General features: G+C 35.3%; 1 protein-coding gene across 3 annotated transcripts in view; it reads left to right on the forward strand.

The window, feature by feature from the left end:
* The first annotated feature begins 2,066 nt into the window (after window positions 1-2,066).
* SCN9A (sodium voltage-gated channel alpha subunit 9) overlaps window positions 2,067-27,075 on the forward strand; it is an 83,500-nt gene continuing 58,491 nt past the window's right edge. Inside the window, exons 1-11 of one of the 3 annotated variants that reach the window (XM_060016648.1) lie at window positions 2,067-2,330; window positions 7,191-7,309; window positions 7,659-7,748; window positions 8,314-8,442; window positions 10,092-10,183; window positions 10,964-11,173; window positions 17,135-17,198; window positions 18,777-18,918; window positions 20,980-21,186; window positions 22,864-23,151; window positions 23,991-24,362. In XM_060016648.1, the coding sequence (XP_059872631.1) occupies window positions 2,073-2,330; window positions 7,191-7,309; window positions 7,659-7,748; window positions 8,314-8,442; window positions 10,092-10,183; window positions 10,964-11,173; window positions 17,135-17,198; window positions 18,777-18,918; window positions 20,980-21,186; window positions 22,864-23,151; window positions 23,991-24,362 (1,971 nt within the window). In that variant the 5' untranslated portion in view covers window positions 2,067-2,072. Of the gene's footprint in view, window positions 2,331-7,190; window positions 7,310-7,658; window positions 7,749-8,313; window positions 8,443-9,881; window positions 9,974-10,091; window positions 10,184-10,963; window positions 11,174-17,134; window positions 17,199-18,776; window positions 18,919-20,979; window positions 21,187-22,863; window positions 23,152-23,990; window positions 24,363-27,075 lie in introns of all 3 variants that reach the window. The other 2 variants (XM_060016643.1, XM_060016644.1) reach the window with 2 other exon arrangements.

A 27,075-nucleotide genomic window follows, 5' to 3' on the forward strand; every position in this document is an offset into this window, starting at 1 on the left:
AATGGACTGACTTTGCTCTTCTTTTTCATAATTATAAAATTCCATAATTCTGAACCCATAGGTAGAGATGTGTTCTTATTTCCAAATATGCCATTGCATGGCTTTCAGCAAATTTTCTCCCATGAACTATTGCTATATATCTACTATTTATAAGATGTTTTGAGTTCTCCATGTTTGGAGAGGCTCCTAAAAGAGTCCTGGAATTTATGTCAGTAATGTTTGAAATTTTGTACTTAAATCGCAGGAACTCGCCACTTCCTATTACCTATGGTACCCTCTCTCCTGGCACATGCCTATATCTCTTTCTCTGTGTCTACATCAGGGTATAAAGGAAGGCTGTGAGTTATTTAAGCTGATTGTATTCTCCTGTAGTATGGCCAAATCAGGCTTGTCTTTGCTATATGATTTGGTATGATTGGTATTCCTTTTTAGAATGTAAGGTCCTTAATGACAAAAACTGTGTTTTCTCCTTACTCTCACAGCTTTAAATATCTGATATAGGAACATGCCCAGATTAACTATTTGGTAAAAACATTTTAAATGAATATGGGTTAGCAGATTTAAAAAGAAATATGTTGATACATACCATGGCAAAAACCAGACTCATTTATGTGATAAAAACATAAAAATGCATTTTTTCAGAAAAGCTAAATTTGCATTATAATCCTTTCTATAATTTTACATTGCAAAATGAGTTTCTGTTGTTTTTAAGCTGGTTTTCCACCTTAAAAAAATACATAGATTTCTGATAAGGGTTATTCTTATACCATACCCAAATAACTAAGGGGAAAAGTCATCCATTTTGCTCTAAACATAATTGAAGTAAATTTTGTTTGACATGGGAATAGGAGAAATCTGTTAAAGAATAATTAGTTTCAGCTTCTTTTCACTACTTTTTCTGAATCTATATAACCTGTGTTGTCACTATTGTGATTTGCTTAATTTTTATGTTTCGCATTGGAAAATAAAAGAACAGACCGTGGCTTCTCTTAGCTTATCCTCCCTCTGTGTGTCATGATATCACTTAATATACAACCTTTCAAGTTGTTCACAGTGGGTTGACATACTAGAAGTTGGTGTGTCCCAACTCTCAGGCAATCCTAATGCAGAAGGACTCATTTTTATTTTCCAGTGGAGGAATTATGAAGTTATCTTGACTCATTGAAATAATAAGTCTGTTATTTTTAAAATAGGAACAGTTATTTTTTATGCTCTTTTATTTAGAACATTCCAAAATAATAATATATAGAAGTTTGCATTTTTTATTTTGTATTTTTCTTTCCTGTAGTTCTTGTAATGTTTTGTATACACATGTAAGTTAATTAGGGAAGTCATAATTTGAATGCCTATTATAGTGTTTTCACTTTTTAAATTGAATCTATCCCAAACCTTTCCCAAATTCCTTTTATCTTCTTTGTTCTTCTGAAACATTTGCCTAAATTGTTTTTAATTCAGAATGGAAATATATTTTTTTCGGATTCATAAAGGTATATGTATTTATTGTAAGAAAATCTAAATGTGTAAAATAGAGTAAAACAATCTTCCACCACCTCACTTCACAGAGATGAGTTTCCTCAAGAAAGAGAAGCAGAGGGTGTGAGTATATTATGAGATGTCAGACAGGTGACGAGAGAGGCAAGAAGGGAACCTGGAGAGTGGTGCTGTCAGAAGCACTGTCATAAAGACTTTTAAACAAGGAAAGTTGAATTGAATTGCACTAAGAGTAAATACAGATGAAAAATAAAGGGAATTAAACATATTTTTCATTACGTTATCACTTTAAGATCTGTGAAGTGTTAAGTTCAAATTCTTAAATAAAGATCATTAGAGAGCGTGGAAAATAAGTCATGTACGTAGTAGTCACTTAATAAGTGCTCATTCAACATGATGATAATTCTGTGAACACAGTGCTTCTTGTAGTTGAAACCAAAATCTGTTTTATTATTACTATTACTATTATTATTTTTTTCAAGTGCCGTCCCTGGCTGGCAACCACTTAAGGCTTTGTTTGTTTCTACTTAGGCCTCTTATGTAAGGAGCTGAAGGGGAAATAAAATATACAGGATGAAAAGATGGCAATGTTGCCTCCCCCAGGACCTCAGAGCTTTGTCTACTTCACAAAACAGTCTCTTGCCCTCATTGAACAACGTATTGCTGAAGGAAAAACAAAGGAACCCAAAGAAGAAAAGAAAGACGATGACGAAGAAGGGCCAAAGCCAAGCAGTGACTTGGAAGCCGGCAAACAGCTGCCCTTCATCTATGGGGACATCCCTCAGGGCATGGTTTCGGAGCCCCTGGAGGACCTGGACCCTTACTATGCAGACAAAAAAGTGAGTTTATTGTGCCTGCAATGGCGTGGTCTCTGTTTACCTCTTTTGTACAGAAAGATATTTTAAATTGAGATTAAGTGGAATTTAGTGAAAAGCCACGTCATGACAAAAATGTTTAGTTAAATACATATGTAGGCTCTTTCAGAATATGTACTTTTACTAATTTTTCATCAAAACTGGTTCTGTCACTGGCATACTATTTTGATTTTTTTAAATTTAATAGCGTTTCGTATAATGTTCTGCCTTTTGGAACGTAACATAAGTGCATCCTGGTAGGAACAAAATAATTGTCAGTTTGAGAAGTAAGACCTGGGGATATGTCCAGAATGCATTTGCACGGAGGTGACAGGTGAATCCATGGGAATATATAAAATCACTCAACTAATAATGGGATTTAGAGAGCCACTCATTTAGGGGGTTGGAGAGAAAGAGCCTGAGATGGTCAGAGAGGCAAGAGACTATAATCAGAAAAAAAAAGGGAAGAGAGTATCTCATAAAATTATCCAGAAAGTTGAGGCTGGAGAAAGGCTATTGGAGTGAACAAGGAGGATGAGTTGGTAACTTTTTGGAAGCAGTTTGTGTTAGGTGATGGAAATAAAAGCAAGATAGTGGTGGATAGCAAGTAAAAAGAGGAAGTGGGTGGCAGTTGATGCATGCTGAAAAATTTGAGAAATTTCCACCAGAAAGATGGTCACTTGAGGCAATGAATAAATTGAAAACCTTTTCAATGTAGGGTATAAATAGCACGTTTGAAAGTGGAGAAAAATTATTCTCAGAGAAAAATACAGAGGGTCGAGTAAGTAGCTAGTTGCTGATGTTAACAGACAAGGGATAAACCACAGGTCAGCTTGTATTTGCATTAGAAAAATGGAGTGAAGCCTTACTGTGTGAGCCCTGAAGGGCAAATAGGAGGATGAATTTGAGTCCTGATATGTTGAAGTAAAGGTAGGCACATCTGAGGAAATGCATGTTAAATCATATCAATATTTTCCATATTACAGGAGTGGAAATTGTCCTTTGCGAGTCAATCTTGAGAGCAGCAGAGCTGAGAAGGTGTTGATTGCATTAAGGGGAGAGTTTGAAACACTGCTACAAAGGTTATTCTACCAAGAAAGTGAGAAGGGGATTACAGTCATTTCTGAGACAGTAGCAGATACAACCAGATTGAACTTGACAAAGAGGAGACAGTAAAGGATTAGATCAGCAGGTTCCATAACTTTCTCCAACAATGCTTTGCTGCATGGCAACTGCAGAGTTATCTTTAAGAGGTCAAGAAAGGCAGGATAAAGTCCATTAAAAAGAACTATTTTGACTTAAGATGTAAATAAAAGAGATTATTTATTGATAACACATCTAGCAAATAAAATAAAGGGCACTGAAATGTCTTAAGAAATAGAAATAGAAAATGTGATGAAGTTAATTTTGATGGTAGAAACACATCTTCTTTGGGATAATTGCTCTGAATAGCAATATGTAATATTTTGCTTCACATTAAAGCCAGCATCTCAGCAAGCTGACAGCACAGAAGGAGAAAGCAGAATACCTGAGAAGCCTTTGAGATACTACCCAGCATTCCAATTAACCAATCAGTATTCTGACACAGGAAGGAAGAATGTTAACATGTATTCTGGATCTCTGCGTCAGGCACTAGACTTTTTATACAAATTAACACACATATTTACTATAACTTGGTAAGACAGGAAGTAACAAAGGACCTGGGGAAAATAAGTAACTTACAAAATGCTACATGCTAGTAAGTTTTGTCACAAATTTTTTAGTTCAAGTTGATTTGACTCCCTACTGAAATATTCTGTTGTATAACATCTCTTAGTTTAATTTCTGTTGTATAGCAATCACCATGCTCACAGCTTTACAAAAATGAATGGAAGAATGAATGGGTAAATAATGAAACCGGCAATATAAAAAGTACTTTCTCATTTTACTTACTACTTCATCCTGAAAAATGCCTGGCTCTTCATGGATACCTCCTGCATTTCCCAGTTCTCAAGGGGGCCTGGATGTTACTTAACCAGGAACCCCTGAAGGAGGAAAGGAATCTTTCTGAAATAAATCCCAATTCAGAGATATAAACTAATATTGGCTTAAAGTGACTTGGGAGGTAAGGAGAAAATGTTTGTATTTGGATGGAGGATTAACTATTGGAATCATTTTGGGTATGTGGTAGACAACTTTAATGGAGAATATTTAGGGGTGGGACTCCAATCCCTCACCTTGGCCCCAGCTCCTTTCAAATATGACGCCAACCACATTAAAAGCCTAACGCACATCTGCATCAGTGTACTTGGGTAGAGCTAGGTCAAACGAAGTGATCTATTTTTCACAGTCCTCTATTAACAGATGAATAAATACCCACAGGGATTACCGAGTCTTTTTATTTTAATTTTTTGGTTTCGAGCTTTAAATGATCAGCTTTTTGTGCCATGTCCTTACCCTTCAATCATTCTTGATTAAAGTAGTTTTGACTTCCACTTGCAACTTCAGGATTGACTTCTGTGTGGATTGATTCCTTAATGTTTCGGGTTATTCACACTCATTGACAAGAACTTTATTTCTGCTACATTATAATCACTGCTTGGATTAAAAATCTAAATGACTCCTGATTTGACCTGGGTTCAGATTTTAACTTATATTTGAGTGTAATTATCAATGCTTTGTTAAAAAAAAGGACACTTAATAAACTAATGATAGAAGTTAGGGCTTCATTTTCTTGTGTGATGAATATATTAAGTGCTTTTGAATAGTTTTATGTAGTGCCTTTATTATAGATGAAAGTTTGTGTCTTTAAGAAAGAATAAATTACCAATCACCCTCTGCTGTGGGTATTAAGAGGACAGGTACAATGTCTTATTATCTTCATATCATTGGTGCCTTATATGTTGCCCAAAATATCAGCAGCTGTTCCTACCATTTACTAAGAATTTACAATACACCAGAACTTAAAAGCTTCACAGACATGAAGTGCTAGCTCTCAAGTTGTGAAATGGTAGATCAGGTATTTAGAATCCTATCTGTCCAACTCCAATGCTTATACTCTTTAAGTACCTTAATTCTCTAATTTTATGTTCAATAAATTATTAAATAAGTGAGCAATATTAAAAAAAATTTATTGAGACCTTGACATCTATGCATTTCCTAGTAGGATTTTAGACTTTGCTAAAGAGACTCATTCTGCTACCCAAAATTTCATAGGCATATCTATTTTTCCCACCTGTAATTAACTCCTGCTTGTTTATAAACCTAGACAATCCTAAAGAAGTTTTTAATGAAAATGAAAATTGGGAATCTGAATTTAAAAATAGTAAACCGGTTCTTTTTTTTTAAATATCAAGTACAAGGTAATTTTATCTTGCCAAGTTGAGGCAGTAATATGAGTTTCACATTAGCTCAGATGACCTCTGGTTCATGAAGTCCCCTGATTATTCTGACAGACATGTGACCACGCCCCCTCTTTACTCTCATGCTCTGCCATTTGTATTTCTCTGTATGCTGCCTGTCACATCTTGCCTTGTATTAGAGTTATTGTGTTCTTATCACTTTTCTAGGAAGCTCCTTGAATGCAAAACTCATGCCTCATTTATGTTCAAATCCCTTTCATTGCCTCTTATGCCATAGTTGCTCACTGCACAATTGTAGAATATAATGGCTGAACGAATTTTAAAAAGCACAGTGTATTGAGATTTAAGAAAACAATAGTTGTACTCAAAGGTGAGATATTAATTTTAAAACTAATTTTCAATGCAAAAGTGAACTTTATGTTAAATTATGTTTAATTTACTATACATAACTGGTATAGTACAAGGGACCAGGAATATAAAAGGGCATCTGAAAATAATAGATTCTGTTTGTTTTCTTGGGGACTCTGCCACATACAAAAGCAAGATTACCCGAAGTTACATCTCCAGTTTGGTGAAAAATATTCATTACCAAAAGCTCCCTTATAAACTTATATAAAATTCAGAATCAACAAAAAAAAGACCAAATTAGTGTCTTCTAGATAACACAAGGAATTTGTTTGCCAACCACAGAAAAATAAGACAAGGATTTGAACTTGGTCTTTCTGATTTCCAAGCCAACTCCTTCGGTTGTTTTAATGTTTTGTTGTTATTGCTGTTTGTTTGTTTGGGTTTCAAATTTTTCAACTAAATACCAAAGACATGGAAACTGTCACTCATTATGCAAAGGTTACATGACATATTTCTTAAATGTTTGGTTCTATTCGTATTATTTCAAAAAATTGCCATGGATAGTAGCAAGCAAGTCCTTTATGTTCTTTTATTTTAGCTGTTATTGGTATTAACATCTAAAATAGGAAAATCATACTGAGTAGTAGGATTCTTTCAACTCTAATATTCCTTAAATTTATGAAAATACTTTTGAAAACTCATATTTTGGTACATTTGCTACTAAACCTGACAATAGCCAAGAAGTATTAAAATTCTGTCAGTGATATGATAAAAATCAAGGATAGCTAGTATCTATTTGGTTTGCATAAAATGCAATGTAATGAAAGAACTAAGTTGTATTTTAAAATATTTACAGTGGCCACAAGTTATTGTTACTGATTTGGGTGTTGAAGGGATATGAAAAAGTGAAAACTGTATTTTGAAAGCTCTAAATTATACATGCTCATAAATGGCTCACTTCTTACTTTACTGATGAAATGGACAATGGACTTGGAGTTCATTGGCCAACATGACGTGAAGAGCTGCATTGCTTGAGTCTGATGGCAGTGTTTCTTTAATATGACCCTACCACATGGAGAGGTAAATTGCAGATATTAATCTACTACATTGAAATTTTGGAGTCTCGATTCATACTGTTTTCTTTTTACTCCTGCAGACTTTCATAGTTTTGAACAAAGGGAAAGCAATCTTCCGTTTCAATGCCACACCTGCTTTGTACATCCTCTCTCCTTTCAGTCCTCTCAGAAGAATATCTATTAAGATTTTAGTACACTCATATCCTTTTTAAAATGCTTACTTACAATGGTTCTTTAAAATGCAGTTTTTTGTTATTTTTTTAAAAATATAGATTTTAGTCCTTTTGTACCTGAAAAAACTCTGGTTTACCAATCTCAATATAATTTGGTGTAGATCTGTGAGTAGATTGGGAGAATGGCAATTTTAGTATTTTAGGAAAAATTGCTTTTGTCTATTACTGCCTTGTTCAAAGAGATTTTTTTTAAGTCTATAGACGTGCTTAGAATTTTTTTTTAAGGAAAAATTGTTAGCATTTCAACAAATGTCTTTATCAAATATTCAAAGTTCCTACCGTGGTCTTTTATCATATTCCTTGATTCTAAGCTACCGCATTCAGCATGCTTATCATGTGCACTATTCTGACGAATTGCATATTTATGACCATGAGTAACCCTCCAGATTGGACCAAGAATGTAGAGTAAGTGGGTTTAAGTACATTTTAATATAGTCTTAGTATGGTCATTTTTATCCTTTCCTTTTTATACCAGGAAGTTATTGCATCTATAAATATTGTGGTGTTTATCTTCCCATGTTACATAGTTGCTTTTCTTTCAATTATTTTTCTCTCCCCTACAATATTAACCTGCTAATATTAGAATAGAATAATACGTGCTACAGTCTTTTCTAGAAAAAAGACCTTATCAGATGCCCTGCTTTGTTCTTAGACATGCCACATATATCTTGTCCTTGGGTATATTTCTGATAGGAACAATGCAGGAATTTTCTAGGCAAATCTAATACCTGTGTTCTTAGTAATTTTTAAATACCTCTACTTTCTGAGAGTGTTTCTGATATGTACATTTTAAGATTTTCTGGAAGGACCTTTACTGTAGTTTATTCTAATAGTTAGAATGGGTCCATAAACCAACAGCCATACTCCAACAGATGCCTTCCTTTGGTTGATCAGAAAAAATTAATTATAAAGATTCACATGGTATTGTATTCTTTTCACACTTAATATCCCAATGGATTCTTGTGCCTAGGTACACTTTTACTGGAATCTATACTTTTGAATCACTTGTAAAAATCCTTGCAAGAGGCTTCTGTGTAGGAGAATTCACTTTCCTTCGTGACCCTTGGAACTGGCTTGATTTTATTGTCATTGTTTTTGCGTAAGTACTTTCAGTTTTTTGAAATGCCAAACTCATGAAAGTCTCAGACAGCACAGTATTCCAGTAAGAACAGACTTTTGGGGTTTGACTTTTCCTGCATATAATGGTTACATTTAAAGGATACTGTATGAAAGTTAGTCATCAAAAAATATTAATATTTTTTCAGATAGAGCATTTTCTACTCAAAAGTGTGTGACATCATTAAGATAGATGGTCTTCCTCCATGCTCAGTACTTGGATAGATAATATATGTAGTGCCAGTTAGGGTCACACTTTTTCCAAGTTCTTATTTAAAATCTGGTAAAACCTATAAGAAAAAACTCAGGCATTTATTATAAGTACGGTGCTCTTTTTTAAATTAACCTATATTATTCAAAAGCTAATAAGTATATTAAAATATAGAAATAAATCTTTTTATAAGGGCTTGTCACTGCGTACTAAACCTAACATCAATGCATTGTGTATGCATTACATAGGCATCCACAGTTTATTTTCAAGGGAAAAGTATCACATTAAGATATAATTTTAATTTATTCATATTGCTCTTTTCCTAAATATATTTGTCAGAAACACTTCTTTATTTTTTAAATCTCAAACCTATATACAGTATTTTCCCTCTGTCATTTTGAATTGTAAAAGTAATACGTGTTCATTGGAGGGATTTAGACAATACAGAAGGGTCTTGGGATTTCTAGTCTCCAATTCCCGCACACCTGCCCCACCTCTGTCCTTCAGGCTGGCTTTTTGTGGTCATATAAGACTGCTGTACTGCCACCCACCACCTGCTAAGACAACACTGTGTCAAAGAAGGCTGCATCTTCTCAGGGGTCTCCTTTTTTAAATTTATGTGCCATAAGCTTTACCATTTTTAAAGTATAAAATTCAGTGTTTTGTAGTATGTTCACAAAGTTGTGCAACCATCATCACTTTCTAATTCCAGAATATTTTTGTCACCCCAGAGAGCAGTCACTTCCATTCCCTTCTCCCCCCGCCGCCAGTCCCTGGAAACCACTCAACTGTGTTCTGTCTCTGTGGATTTGCCTGTTCTAGACATTTCACGTGAATGGAATCATACAATATATGACCTTTTAGTGTCTGGCTTCTTTGAATTAGCATACAGTTGTCTAGGTTTGCTGCTGGTATTTTATAGAATATTAAATATCTATATTACCATAATATTAAAGTTTAGTAATTGAAGCATTTAATTGTTTAGTTAGGCATTTATGTGTATGAAACCATTTTAATAATACGTTTGTATTTTGCTCACATCAAATGACTCAAATCAAATCAAATTAAATTAGTAATGATAGAAGCAAAAGACTTGCAGAACTGTAAATTTAAATAAGAGGTTCCAAGCGTAGGAAACACCTTGACTAAAGGCACAGGTAAGTATCATAGACTCTATCTAAATTCTGAATAACTCTGATTTAATTCTACAGGTATTTAACAGAATTTGTAAATCTAGGCAATGTTTCAGCTCTTCGAACTTTCAGAGTGTTGAGAGCTTTGAAAACTATTTCTGTAATCCCAGGTAAGAAGTAATTGGTGTGAAGCATTAGGCCACTCATAACTCCAACTATTTGGGGAGTTGTTCTTTGTTTGTGTGTGTGTGTTGTTACCGTGTTTGTGTATAAACTCCCCTATTACAGATATGTGACAGAGTTTGTGGACCTGGGCAATGTCTCAGCGTTGAGAACATTCAGAGTTCTCCGAGCTTTGAAAACAATTTCAGTCATTCCAGGTGAGAGTGGGGTTAAACACCGGGGCTGACTTTGATCTTTTCAAGGAAAAACAAGAAAAACTTTCTCTTACACAATTTTAATTAAATTTGATCTTTTACGTTTTTCACAATCGTTATTAAAAGTCAGCCTTTGAGTTTAATCAGTTGCATGAGTCTTAGGCGATGAAGATGGCCATTTGGTTCACATCTCAACTTGAAATTTTCCCTCCTGTCTAACAGTTCATTTTCCATTTTGCTTATCCAGGAATGAAAATTTCAATTTGTTTTATTCCTTTTCATATGGTTAAGAAAAGAGATACAAAATATCAGCATGGGGAGGATTGCATGACATAATGTTTTTTTCTTTCCTCAACAAACCATTTCTTAACTGAAATTTAGTAAGTTGTCACTGTGTGCTGCAATTCAGCCTCTTTTCTGTTTTGGTGTCGTTATAAAGAGATGTTTTGTCTGACAAACATTCACTGAATTGACACTTTTTAAAAATTGTTTTTTCAAGTGAGTGTGGATATGGTTTGAGCAACCAAATTATTCATTTTGACAGTTTGGTTATTCTCTGGAAATATTTCAAGTTTTTAATCACTTGCTGTAATATACAGAAACAAAATATATAAAACAGCAAGTCCACCCTTTTGAGCTGGTAGACTTTTTTCCAACTAGGTTATTTAAGATCATTGGTTTGATAAAATGCATGCATTTCTAGGAAAGCTTGTGTTTTGTTTTCGTTTCTCATTCAGAGGCTTTATTTCATTTTGAACACCTATTTCTCCTCCTCGTATTCAGGCCTGAAGACCATCGTAGGGGCCCTGATCCAGTCTGTGAAGAAGCTTTCTGACGTCATGATCCTGACTGTGTTCTGTCTGAGCGTGTTTGCACTGATTGGACTGCAGCTCTTTATGGGCAACCTGAAGCAAAAATGTGTGCGGACTCTGCTTGAAAATAATGAAACAATAGAAAGCATATTGAATACTCTCGATGAAGAAGACTATGGAAGTAAGAATGCCCTTGTAGTTATTAATAGGTTGAAATAAGGCTAAGAGCATTGTTCTCTTCTGGCAATGGAATGTTGCTTTCATTTTAATTATTTCAAAATCACTCAAATATAGAGAAAGTTGCTGCAATGTGAATTTGGATCATGTTATATTTTCATAAATTTCCCTGGATCTAAGCTTTCTAGCGGTTCTGGTATTAAGAACATGGGATAGTTGCATAATTCTCAATTTCTGTAAGATAAAAAAGAATAAGTTTGCTCTAGAAAAATAAATTTAGCTATGAATTAATGATATTGACCATTAAATTTCATAAGTTATATATTTATATACTATAGTTTTATTGAGTAATTTATACTTACGTTTATTTTATAGTATAATTTATTATATAGTAATATAATTATATTTTTACCCTTGTATTTTTCTTATAACTATAACATTGTACAGTCATGTTAATCATGTTATAATGATAATATTATCACATATTAAAATGTTTGTCTCAATAGTATTTCTAAAGATTTGTATAAGCAGAACAGTTTATTCAGCTTTATCAACACTATCCTCATACTATAACCAATGATGAGTTTTACAGCTCTTTCTAATGGCTGCCCTCAATCTAGCTAATGACCATCATCAGAACTAGTTCTGTAGATACCATTTACGATGATCTGTACGCACAGTCTCAGAAGTCTACTTAATTCACAAGTGTATTTTAGAGTATCCTACAGAAAGCATAAACGGCATGTTTTCTAAATAGTTATCCCCTAACACAGTTTCTCTCACCAGAGCTGATGAGTTTGGGTGAGAATGAAATCTAGCAAGATTGTAATTTCTGTCTAACACCTGCAGTGTGTCTGTAAGATGTTGCCCACGTGAACCCATAAACCTTAATAATTAGATCCAGAGGTAAGGTGGACATGCAAGTGCCTTTGATAGAAGGAGATCAGGGAGTAAAGGTCAGGTGTTAATTCTCCTTAAATAATAAAGAGTCGTATACATCATTATTTTTTTTTTACTTTACTCAATGTGTTTTTTCCTACTCACTGAGTAATATAAAGGCAAATAAAACCTAGCTAATATAGTAAAAGACTGTAAATAAAGAAAACTGAAAAAAAGGAAGCCTAAAACAAGAAAACTGAAGGGTTTCAAAGTAAAATTTTTAATGTATATTTTTTTTACTACCAGCATTTGATGAGGAATGTAGCATATTTTCCTTTGCTTTTCTTTAATTTATTTTTTCAGCTTCTGATTTTTATTAATATGATCTTAAATTTTATTTCTAGTTTCCAAAGGATTTTATTTCTTAATTTATATACCATGCAAGTTATAGAGCTTACAGGTAATTGCTGACATTTGTACTTTGTTTTATGAATCAGTTTACATACAGCACTTACTTAAACTTGACTTTTTTTTAACTAGGATCATTACCAGTCCTTTTATTCTGAATCTTGGTCTCATTCCTGAGTTCATACGTTGAGTGATTTTTTTTTTTTTGACTTTCTGGAATTGCTTCAAGCAATTTTTTTCAAAAGGCGTAGAAAAAGCTCTTGGATCTTGCAGTATATCTTCATATTGGGTTCACACATGAGTGAATGACAGCTTAGCTAACAATGAAGTTTTATACCACAATCTTCTCCCTCAACTCTATACATTATTCTTGATTTTCTTCTGAAATATAGTTTCACAGCAGAGATGATTGTGTTCAGTCCGCGTTTGGTTTCCTACCTGTTTTCTGTGTCATAGAAGCCCAGTCTCACTGCAGTATTTATTCAAGTATTCAACACATGGGTTTATTGAGTGCTTCCCTGAGCTAAGCATTGTACAAGTTTCTGGACCTGTAGCAGTGAGTATGATAACCTCAGCCTCTGCATCCACAGAGCTTATCTTCTAGGGAGAATGAAAGAGTAAAAGGAGGGGAACAGACAAAAAATATTGCAAGTTATAACAAATGCTATGTGAAGAAAATAAATCTCAGGGGCTGAGATACCAACTAAATGAGAAGCCCTCTCTGAGGAGGTGGCATTTAAGCAGAGATCTAAAGGATAATAAGAAGCCATAAAATAGTGTAGGTGTAAATGGGGGCTGTTCCTTGAATTAGAAGGAAGAGCTTGTGGAAAAGCCCTGAGACAAGAAAGAGTATCATGTGTTTAAGGAATGGGAGAATAGCAGTGTGGTTAGACTTTAGCAAAGGAGAGGCAGAATGGCAACAGAGAAAGTTAGAGAAAAAGGCAGGGGTCATATCATGAAGAATGTCTCAGCCCATGGAAAGGAGTTTGGATTTTATTTTAAATGCAGTGGTTTTAATCACTTTACCATACGGGGAGCTGATTGGGTAAGATAGATGGTAGATTAGAAAAAGGAAGACCAGTTAGGATGATGCTTCTGTCATTCCAAACAAGACAAGGTTGTGGTTTCATCTAGAGTGGCGGCAGAAAGTGAAAAATGTGAGTTCAAAATGACACCTATAGAACTCACTGATGAATTAGAGAGGAGAGAAGGGCTTGGGGAATCTCATCTACGTTTCTGGCACAGTAACTGGATAGGTGGCAATGGGAAGTGAGGGAAGAGTGGGCAGGTTTGTAGGAGAAAGTCACTATTAACCAGTTAAAATTGAGATGTCATTGGGATATCCAAGTGGAGATAGAAAGTAGACAATTGGAGATTTAAGCATAGAGATCAGAGGAAATGCCTAGTTTGGAGATATACACTTCGAAGTAATCAGCAAAGGGAAAAGATATGTACACGCATACACACATCCTTCTGAAAATCCTCATGTTTATAAGTAGGTAGACAATGGGAAACCTGGTGTTTAAAGCAAATTTGGTGTTTAGAAGATGCTCATCTCCACAACCCTAATGTCTAGAAGGCAGGTAGAAAGGAGGACCCCAAAAAAGATGCAGAGAAAAAGTGGCCAGTAAAGCAAGAAGCAAAGATATAAGTAGGAAAATCAAGAGAAAAAAGTATGTTGAGAAAAGGGAGTGCTTGTGTTGAATGATGCTGCAAGATCAAGGATTAAGATCAAGATCAAGGATGATGAGGATAGAGAAATGTATATTAGCTTAAACAACATGGAAGTCATTAGAGAATTTCATGAGCAAATTTTAGTAGAGCGGTAGGACACAAGGTTGGATGAAGGTGGTGACGGGTGAATAAGATGTCAGAAAGAAGAGAAGACAGTATGTGTAGACAATTCTTCCAAGAAATTTGGCTGTAAGGGAATCAGAATAACAGGGGCAATGGCCGGCATTTTTTTAAAAGATGGATTTTGATAGGGATGTTTTTCTAGTGCTAGAAATGAATGAGTAGTAAAATATGGATTAATAATTCAGGAGAGCGGGGGAGAGCAAGTCCTTGAGAAAGTGGGAGAGCGAAGGGGAGAGACATCTCCACCATAGAAGCAGGAGGAAAGATGGAAGAGCAGGCTCCAGCGTAATCAGAGGAGGATTAAGTCAAGCCCAGTGGCTTTTATTTCCACAGAAAAATGTGAGGTGGGATCATTGGCTGGCAGTGCAAAAGAGGAATTCTTCTCTTGGTATTACATTTTCCCTTTACATGTTAACCTTAAATTCTCTTGAGGCTAATTATCCTAATAATTTACTGTTTATTTGTTTGGGAATTATTTTCAAGTGTTCTACAAGACCAGAGTGAGCTACTCCCATTGCTTCACCTTTCACCATTCGTGTATTGAATTGACATGTTAGCCCTGCAACATGCCCGTACAGGCAGCTCTAGAGCCTACTTTTATAAAGCAGCTCCTCAGTGATTGGTAAATGTGAACTGGTATTTCTTTAAAGGATAACTCTAAAGTAATCCTTCCATAATAAAAATATCTCAGAGGTTTATGTATAAAACGTTGCATGATCACCTCCTCCATCCTCATTCTGCCATGCCTACCCTCCCCAAGGCACAGGATTTTTTGCAAAAATGAACACTGAGAGTTTTCACCCCAAACTAAGGGGCCTTATTGGTTTATTTGTGTCTTCTAATATTTGTATCTTCTACATAAGACCAAACGATGGCATATAAGTCAGTTAGTCTTATCTGAAGTTGTTTAATAAGAGCTGCTGCTCTTTTAGCATTGATGTAGAAAGCGTGGGTCACTGTGTTAAGTGTTTTACATGCCATAGCCTATTAGTACTAATTCAACAGCTCTACAAAGTAGGTGTTCTTATCCACATTTTACAGATGCAGAAGCTAAATCTTAAAGTGATAAAGTAATTTACCTACATAGGAAGGGGTAGAAACAATATTCAAATCCAAGTACATCTGACTTCAAAGTCTTCGTTCTGCTGTTACTCCAGAGCCTCCTAGAAATTACATCTTTATTTATTTTGACTTGAGCCAGATAGGAAGTTGGGCTCTTATTAAAAAAATTCTTTTTGTCCTTTATACCTTTACTGTATAGGTTTGGATCAGCCCCCTGTATTAAGAATAAGTCATTATAGTAAATAAAGGAAGAGTTATGAGTTCCTTTACACCTGAAAATGGGCACAGAGGGTACCATGAAAGGGGAAAATGTACATTTATTTCAGTTCTGTATCCTCAACATCCAGAACTTAGTAAGTCCTAAATAGACGTTGATTGGTGAGTAAACAATGAGAGAATTTCAGAAAATAAATTTCCTTCACTTAATAGTGTTGCCTTGCCAACTGTACCCCTTCTGGAATACTTGGGGCTGAGCTGGGGGCTCTTTTCCTTCTCTTTCCCTCCCCTTCCCCAGCTCCACTTTCTCTCTGGGTTAACTCATCAGGTCCCATGGCCTGACGATGACGCCCATCTTTGTATCTCCATAGTTGATACCTTCACTGACCTCAAGACTCATATCAATCCAGTCACTTACTTGACAAATATAATTTAATACCTAATAATCATCTCACGTGGAGCACAGCTAAAACGGAGCTCCTGGTTGTCCTTCAGGCCATTCTGTGCCCCACTCTTCCTTATCCCAGTAACTGGTACCACTCTTGACCAGCTGATACATCCTTGTGTCTCCTCTCTTCCACATACCCCACATGCACTCCGTCAACACATCCCGTCAGCTTGATTCTATCCCCTTCTCTCTGTATCCATGGCTACTCTCTGAATCATAGCCATGTCACCTGTCACTGTAGTCACTTAGCTTGTATCCCTGCTTCCACAGCTCTGAATCGTAGCCATGTCACCTGTCACTGTAGTCACTTAGCTTGTATCCCTGCTTCCACACTTGCCCTCCTATAGTCCATAGTCCACAAAGCAGCCACAGCAACATTCAGAAATGTTAATTATTGTCTCACATCTCTACTTCCTACTTCTATTACTTCCTATCACACTTACAATCCAAACTCCTTTCCATGGCATGCAAAGCCTTGCTACGTGGCCCCGGCCTACCTCTGACACCACAGTCCTCCTCACTCACTGCACTATAACTGGGCTGGCCATTTTGCTTTTTTGTTTCCATATACCAACTTCATTTCTACCTTGGGGTTTTGCTCTTTGCTCTTCACTCTGTCAAGATGTCTCACGAGGGTCCTCGAATGGCTGTCTTCTCTGTAGCATTTAGGTTCCAGCTCGAATGTCATCTCTTTAGAAAAGACTTCCCTGACCACATTTTGTCACATTGTCTTAATTTATTTTCTTTAGGGCATTTATCCCTATGTGAAAATACCTTGTATATTTACTTATTTACTTGTTAAGTGTCTTTCTCTATCCCCAACCTCCACCCTTACCTAAACATAAAGAAAGCTTCATAAAATTGATGATCTTATTTATCATGTTTGTCATCATATTCACTGCCTGGCCCATAAGAGGTTATCGACAAATATTTGAAGGAAAATATATAAGAATACAATAAATAAGTGAATGCCTATTGCCTGGCACTGGGCCTGAATATGTTTGTAAATATATCTATATTAATTAACTGACCTGCTGTGTCACTCTTAAAGCTTACACTCCATAATGTTATATTGTTCAATTTCTTCCTGAACAGAATATTTTTATTACTTGGAGGGATCCAAAGATGCTCTCCTTTGTGGTTTCAGCACCGATTCAGGGTACGTAATATTTGTTTTCAGTTTAGTCCAAAGGCTGGGGGAAAAAAGAAAAATAAAACTCAATCAGTTTGCTAATAAGAACCTTTGATTCTATATTATTTTCATATATTTCATGGCATTTTTTGACTCATTCTGTCCCACAGTGAGTCCAGAGTTTAAAACTTTCATGGTTAATGCATACCATACATTTGAAAGCAATACTTCGAGGTAGTGCTTGAATTAAAACAAGATACAAATCATATACATCCTAAGAAAGTAGAAAAAAATTACTTCCAAAAAACCCCACCAAAAGTTGGATGGATAATTTCCAGCCTTTCTTCTTTCTGGGAAGAAGAGTGACAAAATCAACTTTTCTTTCCATCCCCAAATTATACTCATTCTCCCATCAAGTATGGTTCATAGGTGACAGAATGCAGTGACAGTTTGGCCACTCTAAACAAAAGGATCCCATGGACTGGGGTAAAGATATTTTAAGAATGTCGTGTTTATGTAAGTACCCATTTTGTTCATTCTCCCACACACCGACTTTATTTCTGCTGCAGGGCCTTTGTTCTTGCACTGCCCCCTGCCCGGGAAGAGGCTCTGGGTACAGTGGGAACATAAAAACAAACAAGATAAGGTTGCTGCTCCTAAAGACACCTCAGAACACTGTGTTTATTTGACATCATGGATACCAATCCACTAACTTTAAAGAGAAAAAAAGTCTTTAACTAGAAATCTCTATGTACTTACACAATTGTTATCTATTGACTGTTCTTGATTCTAATTCACCCCAAGAATAATTTGGGGTGACAATTTTATTTGAGGCCTATATATCAATCTTTATGGGTACAAGAACTACTATATGACATCTGGTGAAAGTTTCCAAGTCTTAATGATTGATGTTGATGATGATACTAATAGCAGCTACCATTTATTAAATGCTTTCTATGTGCAGGAACTAGGCTAGGTAATTTGCATACATTCTCTTCTTTAAACTTAATAACAGTCCTAACCTTTGGAGGTTGAAGGAAAATATATAAGACTATATATATAAATATATATATTTATATATAAATAATATATACATTTATGTGTATATAAATATATATTTATATATAATAATATATACATTTATATATATAAATAATATATTATTATATATTATATAATATATATTTATATATAATTAATATATGATAATATATTTATATACAAATAATATATATTATATTATATATATTTAATATAATATAATATATATTAAATATATAAATATATTTATATATAAATAATATATTATATATATATATATTTCCTTCAACTTTTAACCTTTGGAGGTAGGTATTATTATCTTGTCTCACAGAAAGAAGGAACCCGGCCTTGGAGAATTTTAAGTAATTTGACAAAGTCAACAACTAGTAAAAAGTAAGGATGGGATTCAAACCCAGTTCTTGCTGACTCCAAATAATGTGTTCTTAATCATTATTCAATATTGTCCCCCTGGAAAGGAAACCTTGAGTTTCCGACTTCTCTGTAGTACCCTTTAGCTTGCATCCTGAAGGTACTCTGACTTGTGATATCCTTTTTCACATGTAGCCAGTGTCCAGAAGGGTACACCTGTGTGAAGGTTGGCAAGAACCCCGATTATGGCTACACGAGCTTCGATACTTTCAGTTGGGCCTTCTTAGCCTTGTTTCGGCTAATGACCCAGGATTACTGGGAAAACCTTTACCAACAGGTGAGTGCCAAGAGAAGCATTCATTGCACAAAAATCTGATGTATGTTCCTTACCAGCCTTATATATGAGATGTTTTATTACATTTAGAATGGAGAAAACTCTATTGTCTTAGTACTAAAATTAGACATGTTCTATTTCCAGCACTATTAGAATGGATAGTTCTTAAATCATAAATTATTTTCTTACTCTTCTGGGCTTTTTGATCTCTAGATCTCTTTCCCTCTTTCTGAATATAGCATCCCACGGAGTCCTAGGTAAATAGCAAGAAATATACTGTAATGTTCTCTCACAGCACTCCTACACACGCCATGCTTTCCACACTTGCCTCCCTGCCTGCAGTGCCCTAAACACCAGGCTCTCCTGTGCTCACTGTTCTTTATTTTGTGCACTCCCATGTACAGTTGTTCTGGACTGAATAGTATCTCCCCCAAATTCATATGTTGAAGTCCTAACTCCCAGTACCTTAGAATGACTATATTTAGAGTTAGGGCCTTTAAAGCGGTAACTAAAATGAGGCTATTAGGGTGGGTCCTAAACCTATCTGATGTCCTTATAAGAAGGAAACATTAGGATATGAGTAGAGATACACACACACACAGAGAAAATACCTTGTGAGGACTCAGTGAGAAGGTAGCCATCCACAAGCCAAGGGGAGAGACCACAGGAGAAACCAAACCTGCCAATACTTTGATCTTGGATTTCAATCCCCTAGGACTGAGAAAATAAATTTCTGTTGTTTAAGTTACCCAATTTATAGCATTTTGTTATGGCAGCCTGAGCAAACTAATATGACAATGGAAGACTCAATTCATGTCTCTGAGTTTTTCTCTCTCAACTCACTTGTTCCTTCTTCTACACCTCCATGCCCTTTGTTCTTCAGTTTATAGCATCCATCTCTTGTACTGGAATTCTTCATTCATGCGAACATCTCCTCTTTAACTTACATGTGATCCTCTTGGGATTGTGGCTCTATCTTTTCACCTATATGTTATCAGTACCCAACCCCAAGAGGAAGGAGATCAAAAATGATTATTCTATATTATAAAAAATAATGAATCACTTCTCAAATTGCTACAGATTCTTCTTTTGGCCTGTTTTATGTCTGTTTAATTTCTGAGAATATTATAAATGAATGTAGAAATTATATAAAAATCTTACTTCACAGGAAAAAAAAGAAATACAAGCGACTTTTTAAGTATGCAAAAAGATACTCACCTTTACTGCAAATTAAAACTGGAGTGACATATAACTTTTCACCTGTCAGAATGACCAAAATCAAAAAGTTGATCAAAGGAGAAATACTGTCTGACTAGATTTGGGGAGGTAGACTTTCTCACACATTTCTGGGAACCACTGGAGAAGATATCATGGCAATTTCTATGAAAATTAAAACGAATATACCTGTTGACCTAAGAATTCCACTACAAAGAATTTATCCAAAAGAAGAAATCAGTAAGAACAGTAACTGATAGAAAAGGCAATTGAGTTACCACGCATCAGAGATAGAATAGAGAGACTTATTTTTCATTTAATATCTGTTTGTACCATTTGAATTTTTTACCATATATTACATTTTAAAAATTTTAATAAATGTTAATTAAAAATACATAAAAGATGAATGCATAAATTCATACAATAAGGCTATCTACCTTGTGTTAACATAATCATTAATACTTCTTAAAGATATAACTTTATCAGTAAATGATACTATGGAAATTATCTAGTCCTATAACTTGAAAATGAGTAAAGCAGCTAGTTTTTGAGTAATTTTCAGATTAGGGGAGAAAAGATCCAGGGTTATTATTATGCTTACTAATAGTCAAGAATCACACTTAATTTCAGTACAAGCTTAATTAATTGCTATATCTTTTGTACCGAAAAAGTGTGTATTTTAATACTGATTGTTTTCGATGAAGATACAATTTTATTCCTTTATGTTTTTGATAACATGAGAGTATACAGAACTGTACGATTTACATACCTAATATGCCATTCAAGTTGAAATGATTTACCGAAAAAACCCTTTGTGTTATTAAAATAATAATTACCATTTTTCCCTAGACACTGCGTGCTGCTGGGAAAACCTACATGATCTTCTTTGTTGTGGTGATTTTCCTGGGATCCTTTTATCTAATAAACTTGATCCTGGCAGTGGTTGCCATGGCCTATGAAGAACAGAACCAGGCAAACATCGAGGAAGCTAGGCAGAAAGAGTTGGAATTTCAACAGATGTTAGATCGACTTAAAAAAGAGCAAGAGGAAGCTGAGGTATTGTTATTTGATTTAAAATTCTTCCTACAAGTAGAAAAGCAGCGGAAACAGCAGAAGCCCTGTGGCCTATGCTCAGCCTTCCCCAGGGAGATTTTCCTTCCTGGTTTCCTTTCATTTTTATAAATGAAAACTGAATTTTCATTCTGGTGTGGTCAAAGGAAGCAATTCTGGATTGAGTTAGAACTGACATCTGCCCCATTCCACCTTCCCACATAATCAGCTCACTCCAGCAAGGAGAATGTTCTAAACTCTTCCTCCTAAACCTGTTACTCACAATTTCTCTGTGTGTATGGCATTATGCAAAGTCCCAGAACGTATATGATGTATTTCCCCAGAGTAACAATTGTACACAAATGTTTAGGGAAAATTATTTGATGTTAAAGTTAGATACTCTGTGGGGTAGAAAGCAAAATGTTCATCAGTTTTGATTAATGTTGCAAGGTTTTTAAGATAACGTGTGAGATGTTAAGAAAATCATACTTATGATTGTGGCCACTTTAGGTTAAGTCACAAATTCTTGAGGATTTCTCCTTACTCCTGCCTCCAAAGGGGTACTTCAGTGGAAAAGTTTGAGGAGGCTTGTACTAAGAGAACCAAAATTTCAAATATTCCACACGTGTTTGATGATTTGACCTAGCAAATCTCTTCAAGCAATCTAACCTATTTGGGGGAGGGTAGTAATCTGTGATGCGGAGAAACTTTGAAGCAGACAGATGTTCAGGACAGTATTTTAATAATATTAAAAATCAGAAAGCATTTAAATTTCCAAAAATTAGAAAATGGTTAAGAGGACTATGATATGTTTGTGTCGTGGAGTATTACTCGGCCATAAGATGATGTGTTTTAAGAATATTATGACAGGAAAAGGTATTAATATAACAATATATTAAGTTGTAGAATACAAAATAGAATATAGGATACAAACAATTTAAAAATTATATATATAAAGAGTGGAAGAAATGTTAACACCAATTATTGCTAGGATGTAGGTTTCTGACTGATTTTTGTTTTTTATTCACAATATCTTTATTTTCCAAATTTTTACAAGGATTATTTTATTTTAATAATAAAAATTTAATTTTTATAAAAGGGGTAGCACTAGGCTATCCCAGGAATTTCCTAGAGAACCCCTAAAAGGCTCTTTCATTTTCTTGAGATATTATTCTGTAATAATTTATTTTATTTGCAAATAATTCATTCTTCATTAAAGTATAGCTGTACCTGAATTTATTGATAATATTGAGTTAATTACCCGAACAAGATATACAAATGAATTATCACATGGTTTATGTGTTTTATGACCCAGAATTACCTAAAATTAAAACTTTTACATGGTTTATGTGTTTTATGACCCAGAATTACCTAAAATTAAAACTTGTACGTATACAATTTAAAATTCCACATATACTACTTAAATTGCTTTACTATATAGTAATAGTATGTAACAGTTTAACTCCAAGGCACAGTATGGCTTTATTACAATGCAGGAGAAGCAATAAGCATATATTTTGTAAGCTCTCTATTCAGAGTGCAAAGAAAACGACATTACTTCCCTTACAAGGGACGTGATTACATGAACAGTGTAACTGAATTTGTAGTAAACAGGTGCCCCATAATAGGGTTTCCCAGACTTTGGAAATGACTCACTGTGTGTGTAACCTCTTGGTGCAACAGGCAATAGCAATGGCAGCAGCTGAATATACAAGCATCGAGAGAAGCCGGATAATGGGCCTCTCCGAGAGTTCTTCCGAAACATCCAAAATGAGCTCTAAAAGTGCTAAAGAAAGAAGAAACAGAAGAAAGAAAAATAATCAAAAGAAACTCTCCATTGGGGAAGAAAAGGGAGATGATGAGAAATTGTCCAAATCGGAATCCGAGGAGAGCATCAGGAGAAAAAGTTTCCACCTTGGTGTTGAAGGTCATAGGCGAGCACGTGAAAAGAGATTTTCTACCCCTAACCAGGTACCACTGACACCATCACATGCATATCACCAGAGGTGGCATCATAGAGCAAAGTGTTCTGAGGGAAGGGACCTCAGGAGAGGAGTGAATTGTTGTAGCCACTGACTACAGAACAAGACCCACATCTTGTCAATGCCATGGACTGGCTTCACCTCAGTCCTACCTTTCTCAACCTTCATGTACCCTCAGTCCCCCATGATTGTTTACTCTCACCTACATGCCCTATATTTTCATTCCTTTATTACTTGTTACACATGGTTTCCTCTAAGTGGGATGATTTTCTTCCTTGTTTGCCTCCTGGCATAGGACCACCCATTCTTTATCCATTAGCTTAGGTGCCACCCATCCACAAAGATTCCTCTGTCCTCTCCATTCTTCCCAATCTGCTCTTCAGTTACCCACGCAGAATTCCTATCCTTTTTATCTACATCATCATTTAAAATTTCTATCTTCTACTACTTAAGTCTGTAAGACCCTTCCAGATACATACAAAATAAAAGTCCCTGCCTTCAAAGATTTCATAATCTGGTTGGGGAGACAGAACTTGAATACATGTGATATCAATAAAAAGAAATATGACAAGAGCAGTCCAAGCTAGTTTTAAGGTAACGACCCTGTCATACCCATTTTCCATTATTCACTATGCCTACCACCTTGTCCTGTATATAGCAAGCACTAATGTTTATTCAATTAGATACTTCCAAAGAATATGCAGTTTCATTTAAACCTGTACAGAGCCACCTGCCCTCAAGCCAGTGGTCTCAGTGGAAGTTATGGGAAATGAACTTCTGTTTTGGGGTGCTTCAGCAGATACGTGTCATCTCTTATTTTTTCTGCAGTCACCACTCAGCATTCATGGCTCCTTGTTTTCTGCAAGGCGAAGTAGCAGAACAAGTCTTTTTAGTTTCAAAGGTCGAGGAAAAGATATTGGATCTGAGACTGAATTTGCTGACGACGAGCATAGCATCTTTGGGGACAATGAGAGCAGAAGGGGCTCACTGTTCATGCCCCACAGACCTTGGGAGCGGCGCAGCAGTAATATCAGCCAAGCCAGTAGGTCCCCCCCAGGGCTGCCGGTGAACAGGAAGATGCACAGCGCCGTGGACTGCAATGGTGTGGTCTCCTTGGTGGATGGACCCTCAGCCCTCATGCTCCCCAATGGACAGCTTCTGCCAGAGGTGATAATAGATAAGGCAACTTCTGATGACAGTGTAAGGACGTTTTAAATACCTCAGGCATGGCTCGGCCCTTACTCTTGCATCCATCAGTCTCTCTGCTGGAGGTGCCTTCTCTCTGGTCCTGTGAATGCCTCTGCATCTTGCAATACCTTTTATGTTAGAAACACACCTTTAACTGATTAACATAGTCCTCATACTATTGTTATAGGTATCTAATTCCAAGATATTTAAAACCCCATTTTTGAAAAAAGGTACTTATCTTCTGTTACTGTACTTGATTATGAATCATCCCCTTAGAAAATAATTTATAAAAGATCTATATATCAGCACAAAGTGCATTGATAATGCTGATCTTATTAGTTGATAATAGGTCCCATGTCTCTAAGGAAATTTGGATTATTTGTCACCTACTGCTATTTTTTTCGAGTCACTACTTAATATATACCTTATTGCAAGGATCTTATTTGAGTTGTTAATAATCAATAATAGTAATAATAATAGCAGACACATTAGTATTTACAACAGCCCTATGAGGTGATATATTATTATCCCTGTTTTACAAATGGGGAAACTGAGGCACAGGGAAATAAAGCAGTTTGTGCAAGGTCACTCAGCTAATAGTCCTAAAGTTGAAACAGAGACCCTCTATTTCAAAGCTTGTGCTTTTAACCACCATACTTCCTCTCCAATGTGTGGTAGGCTTCTTGGAAATAATTTAGAATAACTGTGCTTTTTCCCATACATAAATGAAACTTACTGTTTTTATTAAAAAACAACAAAACTCTTTTATCTGGAATCTATGAATAAAAACATAATATCCAAAACACATACAGAAATGCAAACGTATATATATAAAGACAAAAACAAAACACCTTTCCAAAACAACAGTTTCAAGAGTTTAGGAATCATTGAGTGGTTTGAGAAAAGGGTGTGATGAGGCTTGAAAGTCTTTCTGGTTTATGGAGTATCTAGGTAACCTCTTAAGGCCACTCACTATGTTACACTGCATTACTCAGTATCAGCAAGGCTTTGACTTTGAACTTGCGCTACCTATTCATAAATTCACAGTTGCAGACAATGTAGTATTTCAAGTGAGAATAAAGTTCCATCAGACCCATGGCCACACACATATTTTCGTTTGGTTTGAAAGAATGCATGTGCTTTTAGGTCACCTGTGACCTCTATGCTTGCATGATACAGCTTCAGCCCTCTGTGAAGGTATTTTTCCTTATCAAACGAGCATGTTAAGTTTCCATAGAATCAGATCTTTGTTGTGTTTTGCTTTTCAACAATGTGTATTACCTGTAAAAGATTATATAATGTGTATCAGATTTGGAGATTAGTTCCTATTTTTAAATGAAATGTTTCATTTAATACTTTATTTTTACCCACAGAAAAATCAGTAGCACTCTAAATCCTGAAACTAAAACTACAAAACTAGAGTAATTGGTGGATACTTTAAGATTCAATAGAAATGCAAAACATAATAGTGTGGAATAATGTACAGTTTAGATGAAAAAATTGCATGAGAAATAATATAAACTTGACACCTGAGACATGTCTACATGGAGAACAAATTATTTAATCAACACAGCTGATTGTTTGGGGGAAAAAGAAATCTCTGCTTCTGGAAAGTCAGTAAATTAGAGAGTATATCAGAGAAAACATGGTTATAGAAAGATTTCTATATAAAGCCACCTGCAGATATGTGTGTGTGTCTTTGCACATACACATACATGCATACATACACACATACATATATTTTTGCCTGCTTGTCAGTGTTTTAATATATACACAAATATAACTATATCTAAACAACTGTACAACTTTACAACTCTAGATCTGTATATCTATATATATGTAGAATGGTGTGTGTGTGTGTGTGTGTATACACATGTACATACATACCACACACATCTAGATAGATAGATGATAAATGTAGACTTGTATAGTTGTTTGTATGTATATATATGTGTGTGAGCATGTGTGTGTGTGTGTATTGTTGGCCTGCACTGAACTGGCATAGTGTTTTAACTTTGAATTAGTTGCTAAGATTTAGAAATAAGACATCTTCACATGAAAATGGGTATACCTGGTAAGACTGAGCTCATATTCCTGCATAGCAGCAATCCTTTAGAGCTGGAGAGTGGTCACCTCTTTTAGATGGAGTTTATATTCTCCATTTTCCTACAGTTTCCATCAGTCTTAATTGTCCTTTTCCAACTGAGTCATTTATCCTCATAGCTTCAGAGCAGTTCATGAGATCTTCCTTGGCAGTGAGAAACAATCATTACAGTTGCCTCTGTTATTGCTGAACCTTAACAAAGGATAATTACGGAAATTTAATTTAACCTAGAAATCTAGGTTCTACCTCCTTACGCACACGCCACTTACAACAATTGTTGAGCTGTTTACATGTACGATTCTTACATAGTAAAACTATCTGAATAAATTGGAAACCCTGAAAGATAGATAATGATAGTGAATTTAACAATGAAAGCAGCTCATTTTATTTTTTATTTCCTAAGTACTAATTCATTTAATACTCATAGCAAGACTGTAAGGCAAGTGCTATGATTATCCCTATTTTACCAATGATGAAACGGAGACAGGTCAAGTAACTCTCCTATGATACACAGCCTGTAAGTAGCAGAGCCATGATTCAAATCAACAATCTAGACTCTACTTTTAATTACTCACTACAACTATGTGAGCAAGATTTTATTTTCTACCTACAATTTATTAG

Source organism: Delphinus delphis, chromosome 7 (genome assembly GCF_949987515.2).
Source record: "Delphinus delphis chromosome 7, mDelDel1.2, whole genome shotgun sequence".
NCBI lineage: Eukaryota > Metazoa > Chordata > Mammalia > Artiodactyla > Delphinidae > Delphinus > Delphinus delphis.